This window comes from Limulus polyphemus, unplaced genomic scaffold (assembly GCF_000517525.1).
Source record: "Limulus polyphemus unplaced genomic scaffold, Limulus_polyphemus-2.1.2 Scaffold44, whole genome shotgun sequence".
In the NCBI taxonomy this organism is placed as follows: Eukaryota; Metazoa; Arthropoda; class Merostomata; order Xiphosura; family Limulidae; genus Limulus; species Limulus polyphemus.
In genome coordinates, this window is record NW_013665654.1 from 822,884 (window position 1) to 836,030 (window position 13,147).

The 13,147-nt window shown below is 35.1% G+C and overlaps 1 protein-coding gene across 5 annotated transcripts in view; it reads left to right on the forward strand.

The window, feature by feature from the left end:
- The window catches only part of LOC106462152 (plexin-B-like), a 161,569-nt gene that overhangs the window by 110,719 nt on the left and 37,703 nt on the right, over positions 1 to 13,147 (forward strand). For all 5 annotated transcript variants that reach the window (XM_022389620.1, XM_022389615.1, XM_022389626.1 and 2 more), the window contains 3 exons: positions 1,127 to 1,271; positions 5,282 to 5,441; positions 8,729 to 8,825. In XM_022389620.1, coding sequence (XP_022245328.1) covers positions 1,127 to 1,271; positions 5,282 to 5,441; positions 8,729 to 8,825 — 402 coding nt within the window. The remainder of the gene's footprint in view (positions 1 to 1,126; positions 1,272 to 5,281; positions 5,442 to 8,728; positions 8,826 to 13,147) is intronic.

The window sequence follows — 13,147 nt, forward strand, 5'->3', positions numbered from 1 at the left end:
AATTTTTTTCTGAAAAGGTGGTGTCTATTTACTTGTGACCACGCTGTGTAGGCGTAGCGTACAGCATCTCAACTTGCAAGTTATATAATGCGTATTAAATCAGAGGACTTCTCAGTTTTTCAGTCTAGGACCCCCTTTAAGCTTATTCTTATATTATTCCATAACTTTAAAACAATCACAAAGCATGTAAGTTAATCCTTTTTTGTGTATGAAAGTTACATGAAGCTCGTGCTTAAATCCAATTTCCTGTAGCACAAGCAGGTAAGAATGATGACACGCTTTTTCTGAGTGGGATGCCAATCCATTGCAGGTTAATAAACAGCTAACCGGTGATACCCATTATACATCTGGATAGACTGAAACATTTGAGGTAAAATTTCTTGCTCAAAAGTACAACAATATGTCGCGAGCGAGCCTTGAACTTACAACCTTCCAACTGCAAGTCCACAACACTAACCACCAGACCAATCTGCCTTCACAGACAATGTGGAATACTAAGGACCAGTCTCGGCTTAATGTTAGCGTGCCCGGACTGTGAATCCGAGGAATCATTGTTCCTGTCCTTTGGGAGCTGTGAATGCGTTATAAGAGTAACGATCAAATTCTACTATTCAGTCAGACAAGAGTAGCCAAAAAGTTGGCGGTGGGTACTGTTGATTAGTTACCTTCAATCTTATCAGTTTAAAATTATGGAAGGCTATGCGCTGGTAACCTTTGTATGGTTTTGCGCAAAAATCTTAAACAAATCAAGAAAGAAAAAAGAGAAATATTGTCCTTGTAGAGCAATCAAATAGGAAAGAAGTTGCAGAGATACAAAATCTCATTAAGTATTAGTATTTATACAAACAAGTTTTTTCTATCTATTCAACTCTTTTTTTTTGTAATCCATAATTATGATACAATTACTGAGCTTTCATAAAAGTTGTGCATTGTTGATTGTTATTTTAAGCTATTGTTTTGTGTTCTGTTCATAAAATGTTACATTAGAGTATCGGTTTCTTTGTATGAAAATGGTTGAATATATACAGGTGTGTGTGTGTGAAAATATTTTTTTCTAATCTAATGTCTGTCCACTATTGGCCCTTCTACCTGTGTAAATATCTAATCTTTAAATCCATCTTGTTAGGTGCACTATTAAATCGGCATGCCAGAATGCTACGTGGTCATATACAGAACGTAGCTCCCCCAGGTGGTTATCACTTGAAACGCAACAATGTATTGACTTCCAGTCTGTTCGACCGAATCAAATTCCTCACATCAGTTCGTCGGTGGTAAGTTTTATGTATAAATAATTCAGTGTTCATTATCAGTCGAACAACATATTAATATATTGCTTTTTTTTTGAAGATCTATGTCAGCTTCAATACCTGATTTTAATAAGTATTTCAATAAATATTACAAACGATATCTCTGCAAAAACAATTTTATGGAAATATTTTACTAGTTAGCGTAATGTTGACTAACAAGGAGAGATATGTGAGAAGTATCTTTGCAATATAAAGAATTAAAAACATGCAAAACCAATACGTTTTACGTAATGCATGTCATCTGGTAAGTTAAGAGTTGTTTCATGGAATTACAAAGCAGGATAGAAACAAAATATTAAGAACTTTGTGTGCTTTGTTGAGGCTTAGCCAGTTCGTATATGATATGATGACAAGAGCTGTCACGTTTTTCAAAGGATATTGATTTGAGGCGTATGAAAATGTTTGTAACAACATTATCGTCTGAATATTTATTTATATGGAGAACAATATCTACTATGTCTTTACTAAACATTTTATTCTGCATGCGGTGACATCTGTTGGATATTTGATAAAGTAATATTCTTGTACTAAATTGGAATTAACTAGATAATTAAATAACTTTAAAAAATTATAATATTGGAAGTAAGAAAACGTTTGTTCACACTATAACGAGAACGCAGCTAAATTAGTTAAAAGACATACGTAAAGACGGCATAGATATTTTCAACTTAATGCAAACACTGAGAGTTTAGTTTTTCTAGTTTATTTTAGGTTATAAACTATAAGTAAATTATACAAAAAAGGACCAAAAGTGTGAGTTATATATTGCGGTATGCGACAAAAGGGGATGTCTAAATGTTTTTATCAGTGTACATTGATGGTACTTCTCTTATCACAGATAAAAACATTTAGACATCCCCTTTTGTTGCAGAATTCTGATGACGTACATAAATATTGTTATGCACTTTTAATTTCTAGCAACACACTTCTGTATTTTAATCATTTAAGTAATAATCATAGTAAATTGTGTGTTTCATAACCTACCAAATCTTATGTAAATTTCTGAAGGTATTTTCAAAACAAATTTAAAAATATTAAAAGTATTAGAAAGTAAAATAAGGCAATTTATTGACAATGTAGATACTTGGAGAACATAAAAATAAAAAAAGGTAAAATCGCATTACACCTGAGCAAAGATGGAATAGAAATAAGACATCAGCTTTACAAACTTCAGAGGGAGGAGAGAGACGACAATTTTACAAACCACTGAACAGTGATGCAAAGAATGAAAGAGACAATAAATCCACAAAACATTTAATGATGCTAAGAACATGTTTCTTTACATGGATATTAGTCTCTCAGTAACATCCTGCTTTTACCTTCAGTGATGGAAACTTTTCTCTAGCTGTATATTTGAATTATAACCAAACTGCTTTACAAAGAACAAATGAAATTTCGTGTACAGAATTCGTAGTAAGAGGCTTTTCTTCTGTTTGAGATTTATCTCGTTACTAGCTAAAACGAATTTTATTATCATCGCTGATATCCATTGCATTACTGTTTTTCCCTTATTAATCCACTTTAAAATAATAATTAATTCACTACATAACTTTTTTAATCTGAAGTCTTGAAAATGCCTACTATACATTGTTATCTAGAGTGGCAATTCTTGATGATCTATACATTTTTAGCTAGAGTGGCAATTCCTGATGATCTATACATTTTTAGCTAGAGTGGCAATTCCTGATGATCTATACATTTTTAGCTAGAGTGGCAATTCTTGATGATCTATACATTGTTAGTTACAGTGGCAATTTTTGATGATGTATACATTGTTAACTAGAGTGGCAATTCCTGATGATCTATACATTGTTAGCTAGAGTGGCAATTCTTGATGATCTATACATTGTTAGTTACAGTGGCAATTCTTGATGATGTATACATTGTTAGCTAGAGTGGCAATTCTTGATGATGTATACATTGTTAGCTAGAGTGGCAATTCCTGATGATCTATACATTGTTAGCTAGAGTGGCAATTCCTGATGATCTATACATTGTTAGCTAGAGTGGCAATTCTTGATGATCTATACATTGTTAGCTAGAGTGGCAATTCCTGATGATCTGTACATTGTTAGCTAGAGTGGCAATTCTTGGTGATCTATACATTGTTTTTTAAGATAAAAGGAAAGTGCAAGTAACCTAAGATGTTAAGGTATTTCCTTCACATGCCACTTTTACATATTCGAAAGAAAAAATGTTGGTTGCCCTGACAAGCAAGTTAGTGTTAACTTCAGGCGGACACGTACCTCTGTATGTATTTCAACACCTATATTATATATTCTCACAGCGCTACACGTTCTTAATTCCAACACCCGCGTGGGGAGGAGGTAATATAATCAGATTATGATCCAAATGAAAATATGAAAGCTCCACCTCAATTACGTTATCCAGTGATAGGACACCAGAGAAATTCGATTTGTGGACTCAGATCAACATTCACGGTGACGGCGGAAAATGAACGGATGGAAAACGTTTGCGTAAGCGCTGCTCTATAATGTGTGATGCCTGCCTGCGTAAAGCGGGGTCTTAGACACGGACGTATATAAAAGGCTTTAAAGTCCACAGCTTGAGAGTTGCCTCAAGGCTTCTAAAATTGAAAATACATATATGGTAATCTTGTTTTACTCACAAGATCGAGCTAGCCTATCATACAATGATGGTAAGCCCGTTGTGGAAGTTAAAAAAAAAGAGGAAAAAAGAGCATACAAACACACGACCTGAATACGTCAAACAAAAACTTTGAAAAATGTTAAAACCTGACACTATAAAACAGGGCAAAAGTGAGAACTATATTGGATTTGACATTTTATATTTTAGCACAATTCTTAAGGTTTAATTTCGTGAAGAATTTAAAGACCAAACAGGTGATGTGATAGTATAATTTTTATATAAAAATTAAAAGTGGAAAAGTTTTCAGAGTGTTTAGTTTTGTGTTGCAGCTTTACAAGCTTAGGGTCTAAGTTTCTTTTGGCAAACATACAACACAATAAAACTCGCCATGTCGAGATCTTCTAGCGCGCGCATATACACATCGAGAACTCTTGGATGTAAGAGCATATAAACACAACACAGTGAAACTTTACACGTTGATAACACCCGGATGTAAGAGCATATAAACACAACACAATTAAACTCTATACGTCGATAACTCCCGGATGTAAGAGCATATAAACACAACACAGTGAAACTACACGTCGATAACTCCCGGATGTAAGAGCGTGTAAACATAACACAGTTAAACGTTTCACATGCGAACTTCCAGATGTTAATAGCATGTAAACACAGCACAGTGAAACTCTACACGCCGAGAACTCCCGGATGTTAATAGCATGTAAACACAGCACAGTGAAACTCTACACGCCGAGAACTCCCGGATGTTAATAGCATGTAAACACAACACAGTGAAACTTTTCACATGTGAATTCCCAAGTGTTAATAGCATATAAACATGTGAAACTCTATGCTTTGTTATAGGTTTTAAATTTTTGTTAGTTGATTAGTGTTTTCGTATTTTCAAGAATTCTCTTTCACTGTTTAATGACCGAATAACCCATGGAGAAACCATTAACTAAGCTTGATATTTGAGTGAGGAAGTACATAATGCTAATATACCTGAAGAAAACAGACGAATGTTCTGTCGAAACATGTAGTATGTTCCACCATCAATAAAACCTTGTATTATGCTTATAAATCGTTGTTTGCCTACCTATCGTTAACTAAACTATAATACTACATTTAAAAGAAGCACGTGTTCATTTTAAATGCGGTAGAAGTCCAAGTTGCTATCCCTTATGTCATTCTGATGTTGAACGTTAGGAGATGCTGTAATAAAAAAATATATCAGTCTGATATTAATTTAGATATGTAATAAAATAACTTAAGTTTTGTGTTAAGTATGGAATTAAACTTCTAAATATCAACTTGAAGTATTGTGGAAACGTTTCAGTAAAATATCGGCATGTGCATTTTGATAGGTACAACTGATAATCAACCAGTTGCCCCAATTGCCATATGGCGCCCATTACTTGTGTGTGTTTGGTGACGATAAACCAATTCCAGCTCGTGTGACTCAGGATGGTCTAGCTTGTCGAACACCACTTTTTGTCAGCCGACCAGCTATTCCGAAAGGAAGAGGTAATAGTCTTTATTTTTAATATGCTTTTTGCTCTAAGTATTAAAATACATCTTTGTTATGAGACCCGGAGCTACTGAACTAATTTGGATCAAACTAGATGCCCAATTTTTTTTAATCCGATATGAAAATATCGCGCAGACGATGTATATTAAAATCACTTTCTTGCTAGATTTCACGATATGGTATCAGTGCAATAAGAAACTTTGAAGCTCGTTTTGAATATTCATAGCAATGTCAAATCTTGAACGCATCAAGTACGTTTTTTTTCTTTTTATAGTTGGTATTTTAAGCCTTAATTGACAACACTATCATCAATGACGGATATTATCTGAACGTTTGCACCCATTTCTATATCAAGTTCATATAATTAGAGCTTGTCAGGTAAACATTTTATAACTGAATGAATAATTGATCTTCAAGAAATCTTGGTTTAGAATATAAAGAATTGTAATCTAAAATATCTAAGTTCTAGTTCAAAAATACAGAAGCGTTTCTAATTTGAATTTTTCTCATTATATATAATTTCTTAGTATAGATTTTGACTGCTGTAAAGAAAGAGTTGTTCAATATTCCATGGTAATCAAAGATGCTGCGTCCTTTCATTACGTCGTCATTGCGCATATTTATTCGTAAAAAATTGACATTACATTTATACATATTTCATTTCAATACATTATTGTGAACGGAACTGTTTTTGATTTTTTTAAGTACCTCAAGATTTTTAAAAATTGTAGTTCAAAAGATTGGTAGTATTGAAAATAATAAAAACAAAGGCATGATATTAGACATTCTCATGTCGAAGGGATCCACAGCGCTTAAAAGGCTTAGGTTACCTGAACAGCTGTGGTTAGCAGTTTAGTATTTCAGTTAAAGAATGGCCTTCCTTTTGATGAACTGGTCACTCTTATTTCAGCAAATGCACTGCCAGAAAATAGTTAACGATAAATAGCCTATAGCCACACTAATGGAAAACGCGCACCAATCTTAACATTAACTTCGGTTGTGACCTGAAATTTATGTAACACTATAACACTGCATATGTTATGCTACGTGAGGTTTAACAAGACTGTTAAATAGTGTGGTATGAAAATATAATGAACTAAAATTTTCTCTGAAACATAAAATATTAATTTATTTATCTTTTTTTTTCAAAATAATAGTACAAGTTTTTCTACGTGATTTTTTTTTTAAGTTCTGGGCAAGCAATATGTGCCCAAACTTGAACAGTATTAATCTTACTCTTAGGGACTATCGAACTAATTTAATGATAGTGATAATTAGTCAGGTGAGAACAAGTAACGGATTGGAGTTACTTCACTGAACTGAAACATTTTATCCCTCACCCAACATCTAGCAGAGGCGTCAGAATCGGGGGTTCTGTAGCACAACACTTTTACATATTTGACTTGTATAGCAACTGTAAATTGTAATATCATATTAATTTTCTGGAGGGCATGCCCCCAGACCCCACTAGATTGAGCTGCCTTTGACAGCTCCTTATACTTTCAATCTCTCATTGTAAAATCTACATGCCTAGTCAAGCAACCCCACTTTGCAACTCCTTCCTACACCACTGTCTAGTAACAATTCGGCGTTAGCAAAAATATTTTTAATTTTATCAGATCAGAATATATGTAGTTTATACTTCCATTTCTTACAACTTTAAGATAATATGGTAAAGACTGTAATGGAAACAGAGAATATTAATCGTAAAGCTTCGTCTTGAACACGAGAAACGAACTTTGTGTGTTCTACCCAACACTGCAATTAGTAGCAGAATCGTGGTAATTAGTGACGAAATGGGTGGTTCCACAACGTCATTGAAGTTTAAGGATGTATGCAATTTTTGTCATTCGTCACATTACTGACAAACAAAAGTACTCGTCCCCAGTGACGGGAAAAGTTTAAGCTAATCTATCAATTTGAATTATTTCATGGACTTTGAAAAAGGTTAATTGTGCTCTACTCTTGGTTTCACTTAGAGCCAAAGCTCTGAGATACTTATACTCAGACCCGTGCAAATCTGGTAATAGGCCCAGGCCAGATGGGAAATGTAGGCCCCATTTCAAACTGCTCATTAAGTATTATTGTATTGTTTTGTTTTGTTTGTTTTTTTAATTATGCACAAAGCTACACAAGGGCTATCTGTGCTCTGCCCACCACGGGTATCGAAACCCGGTTTCTAGCGTTGTAAGTCCGCAGACATACCGCTGTGCCACTGGGGGGCAAGTATTATTGTAATCAGTGCTAAATACATATTATTTATGTATGGGTATATACATGTAGTGTACATGATGTACTGACAAGTAACAGAAACGAATAAAAGAACTGGAACGATTTTAAGAAAATGTAATGCAATTTTGTTCAAAATGTATATAAGACAATAGAGTACAGTACTGTAATAAGAAGCAGTAAATACAATAGTACATTCATGTTTATTCTGTTTTCGGAATTTTAGATCACTTCTTCACATTCAAAAATGCTTTCCGTGCTTTTCTTTGGGCAAATTCATCAATTACACCAGAAAAATCAAGCAACTTTGCCCTTTCATGTTGATGTTCAAAATTGCTAATCCATTCAAACGTTCTTGCACCATTGTGGACCGAAAGTATGACTTAATTCGTTTTAGGACACTGAAGCTCCTCTCATTAGAGGCCACTGTTGCTGGCAATGACAGAAAAATGCACAACGCGTTGAGGACATTTGGGAAAGTATTGTCCAATCTCAAGTTCAATATTTGACCATACATTTTCTTCGGTAACACAGCATCGAGTTTGAAATTCACATCAAAAATTATTTTAAGAAGAAGCACTTCACTCTGAATGTCACTTGAAATATGACATTGGTATCGCAGCTGAAACTGATTAGCTTTTTGTAACAACTCATTCTCATCTAACTGCTGAAAATGCGACAAAAAATCAAAAAGTCCACAAATGTCCCTGACTGCAGAAAAGCGACGTGAAAGGCCATCGATAACAAAGTCAATTATGTTGAAGAACACATTCCAACAATATAGTGTAGAATATCCTGCTTGCGAAATAAAATTTGGCATCAATATTATTCATGTTTGTTCTTCCGTCATTTCAAAACTGGGTGTTGAGCTTTGTCTGCATGCGCAGCTTTTCAAACGGGAGACAGACGAACTCTCGGACAGACACCACGATTCGCAATGCTTGCTTTGAGAAAAACAAAATCGTTGCTCTTTTGCGCTTTTCAAGCAAAAACAGGGTGTAAAAGCAGTTTTAAGTTATAAACCGAATTTATGAAACCTGCTTTTTTTTTTTAGATCACGTGGTAGTAAGTCTGGCTGTTAGATCAAGTGAAACTGACACCGACTTCATCAGCCGACCATTTGCCTTCTTCGACTGTGGAGTACATAAAACGTAAGTGTATCACTACCAGTGTAAGAACCATATTAGTATTATTATTCACTGATATTATTCAGTGATATTTGAAAGACAGTAATGAAACTACAAATCAAGATTATAGAGAAATCGGTAGTTTCTACAGGTCTTTAATTTCCTTAAAAAGTCGACAAAATTATTGATGACTTAATGTAAACAAAAGTTTAAAAGCATCAAGAAAAAAAAGTGATTCGTATATAGCATAAAACAACATGAAAGCAAACCGTTTATACAAACTCAGTAAAGTGCAAAGTTTGGATAAAATATATGAGTCGGCATTATTAGATATATTTTTGTGTAGTTTATATATGACATGAGGTTTAGGTTTCCTTTTAACCCAATCCTAGTCTTGTGCATCACATGTGATTCACAGGACATAATGCTAAAGCTTCTGTGTATCATATGTGATGTACAGCTACATTTATATGCAGCTGATACTTTTGAAGGTAGCAATAGGAACTGGTTGTTTTGGTTCAACGTATGAAGTTAGAAGAAAGCTTCATATGAACATCACATGTGACGCTCAAAACATGTGTGAATGGTAGTTTAAGTTATGTTCACTAAAGAGAAAATGTAAACCTAGTATTTTTAGCTGCTAAAACTCTCTACTACACTCTCTTTCAATGATGTTAAAAGGACATGCTTCACTCATACCTGCTTGGGTAAGTAGTCAAATAAGTATATCCATAAAAATCATTAAATGACTAAAAACAAGAAAAGGGTTAATATATTTAATCTATACAAAATATTTATACATTTTCATCAGACAGTCGTATACTTCAGTTTTATAAAAGTGTTTGTTCGTACAGAAGTAATGGTCATAGTTTGAAAGCTACGAGCTTCTTATGCCTGTACTTCTGTTGTTTCATTGTTGTTAGTTCTTTTGTCAGAGCTAAATAGATGTGTTTTGAAATAACTCCAACAGAGGATCAATGACTATATGATTAATAAAGGAATAAAAAATAGCTATGCCCAAAATATATGTACCTAACAGAATCTAGGACTTGAAATATTTGACATGACATATCTTATCAAGAAATGCTGAAGTAATCAATTCACAAAATATTTGATAAACTAGTATTGAAATGAAAGTCACTGTGTTTGTGTTTTTTTAAAGAGATGACATTCCACAGGTAAACATATATTATTGAAGGAGGTAGGAAAAGTTTGGAAGTCTTTATTATACAAGAAAAAGGCAATGGAAAATTAGGTTGAATAACAGTGAACATGTAACATAATATTGGCTTTTGAATATACTTCTTACTTTTGGTATCTTCAGTTGAAGAAAAAAAAAGAAAAACACTAATAAAAATACATTATAATAATTTATTAGAGCAAAATGCTCAGTTAGATATGCTGCATATTTCAGCCATCTATATTTTAGCCATCATCAGGCAAAAGGCGAGTTAATTAACGAGGTAATAGGATTGGTGTTTGAGAAAACATTTAGATATTAATTAGATTTGCTATTATTTAGAACTTGTTTGTAATTCTAGTTCTTTTTAATGTTTATTTTATTAAACAAATTTCTTTTTCAGAAAAAAATTGGAGCTTAATCACCTTATTTTTTTTTTGAAATTATAAGTGTTTGTAATATTCTAAAATGTATATCTGTAAAAAGTAATGTTATGTATCTGCTCGTTTGTTAATTTCCGGTATAAATTATTTCCGAGGAACTTCAGCGATACAAGTCCTTTCTTAGTTAAAACTAGTTTATTCTTTCTTGATACAACTTTTTTGTAATACACAGAATTTCCACAGTCACTTTAAACTTAACAACCTTCATAACACATTCTATAAATCACAGCGATTCACACACTTTACTTATGGTGCCTACTGTTCGCTTGACTCAATTATATATCTCTTCAATCTATCTGCATATCTCTTCTATCGCTGGCTTTATTTGCCGGGCTTATATACTGTTACGACAGCAGAATTTACGTGACGCTGGTAACACGTAATGAGTATCTAGAAGGTTGGGGAACATCACCAATAATCCAGTATTTGCTAGACGCCCTCTATTCCTGTATATAAGCGCACCAGATAAAGCGAGTCAATTTAATCGTAAGGACTGCAGATAGAGACAGATAATTGAATCAAGTGAGCTGTAGTGACCGTAAGTAAAGTGCGTGAACCGTTGTGAATTATAGTGTGTGTTTAAGTAAAAGTGACTGTGGAAATTCTGTGTATTGAAAAGTTGTATTGAGAAAGAATAAAGTATTTTATTTAAGAAAGGATTTGTATCACTGAAGTTACTCGGAAAAATTTTTACGGGAAATTAACAATCGACCAGAGACGTAACAAATTGGTGTCAGAGAGTGGGACGGAAAAGAAAAAAAAATGGAAACAAGAAGTGGCAAATCAAACTACGACTTAGCAGATTTGATGGCAGCAATACAAGAACAGCAAAAAAAAAAGAAGAAGAACGAGAAAATAAACAAGAAAAGAGACTACAGCAGTGGTTGGAGGAAAAATAAAAGAAACAAGAAGAGAGATAACAGCAGAGGCAACTGGAACAAGAAAGGAAACAGGAAGAAAGTCTCCAACAGTTGCAGAAAAGTCAGTAGCAACTACAGGAAAGTCAACAACAATGGCAAGAAGTACAAATGGAGAACATTAGTAAATTTCAAAGCGAATTAAAATACATTAAAGGATGATTTATTGTCTTTTACACAAGGAGGAAACATTAACCATCGACTTAATCAGCCCCAGACAATAGCAAGCCCCTTCCAGACCCCGCAGCTAAACCCTAATTCAGACATTTTCAGTCCTGTTAGAAGTCACATCCCAGATATAAATGTCAGCAATAGGGGGTGATCTAGTACGAAGGAAGCCACAGGAATTCGATGGGAAAGTACAGTGGGAAGCATATATAGCACAATTTGAGCTGGCAGAAATGAATGGATGGACAGAGGAGCAGAAAGCAGTATATCTGGCAACAAGCTTGAAGGGACAACCACTGGAAATACTTGGATATTTGTCAGCAGACGACAGGCACAACTATAGAGCACTGGTAGCTGCTCTAGAACTCGGGTATGGAACCCAAAATCAGTCTGAAGTCTACAGGGCTAGGTTTAGGACGAGAGTCCATGCTAAAGGGGAGAACCTGCAAGAGCTGGGACGGGATTTGGAAAGTATGGCACACAAGGCCTACTCAACTGCACCACCCGATGCCCTCAAGCTGTTGCTGAGGGATCAGTATGTAGATGCTTTGGACAGTCCACAACTGAAGATACAAGTAAAGCAAGCACGCCCCTCTACTATGCAGGATGCAATGGCCAGAGCTACATTAAGTCCAGCACAGAGGTACCAAGGTTGGTACAGTCATCAGGATTCAAGGCCAGAAAAGAGCAGCTTTCAGAGAGGTTTGATGGACTTTGCTGGCACTGTAATAAACCTGGGCACAAGAGAGCTCAATGCTGGCAACTTCGACACAGGGAAGATGCCATGGCAGGAAAGACTGCTACCCAGAAAGTTTGTTGGAACTGTGGAGAGCAAGGACACATGAGGAGCCAGCGTAAGAAGAATATTACCAACAAGTCAGCCTCAAGGAGACCAGTAGTGGTTGGTGTTGAGGGACGCTCACCAACCCCAATTATGAAAGTCCCTACAGCTAGGTGTAAAATGCCAAACACACACACAGCGTCTATGTGACAAGAAAGCTGGATGGCCAAAGGTGCTACTTTGTCATAGATACTGCATCTCAGCAAACCCTTGTGAGTATCAAGGTGCTGAATTACAAAGGAGTACCAGAAGCTATACAGAAGCTCTGTGGCGTGATAGGACATAATGCAAGGTTGTGGGGACCATTGTGGGTAACTATTGAGCTCATGGGCATGAAGAACAGACAGAAAGTATACTTGGCTGACATTGAAGACCAATGCATATTAGGATTGGACTATTTACTACCGAGGAAGTGTGTAATTAACTTTGATAAAATGACTTTTGGAAACAACAAAGGCCAAATTCCGGTAAGTGCTAAAAGAGAGGTTGAACTAACCAGGTGTCATCAAGCTGAAGTCAAAGTGACTGAAGGAGTTGACGATGGTGAAGTGGAACCAGGTATAGATATTAAAGCAGAGCAGGAGAAAGATCAAGATTTGAAGCCAGTAATTGATTTTCTAAAAGCAAGTGTTTTGCGCCCTGCTTGGGAGAAGGTGTCTAGTCTAAGCCCTGTGACAAATAACTATTGAGCACAATGGGACCAGTTGAAGCTTGAAGATGGTATTCTTCTCTGGAGATGGGAAAGTGACGACCTGGCAAACAGGTTATACCGAGAAAGTTATGTGAAGTTGTGCTGC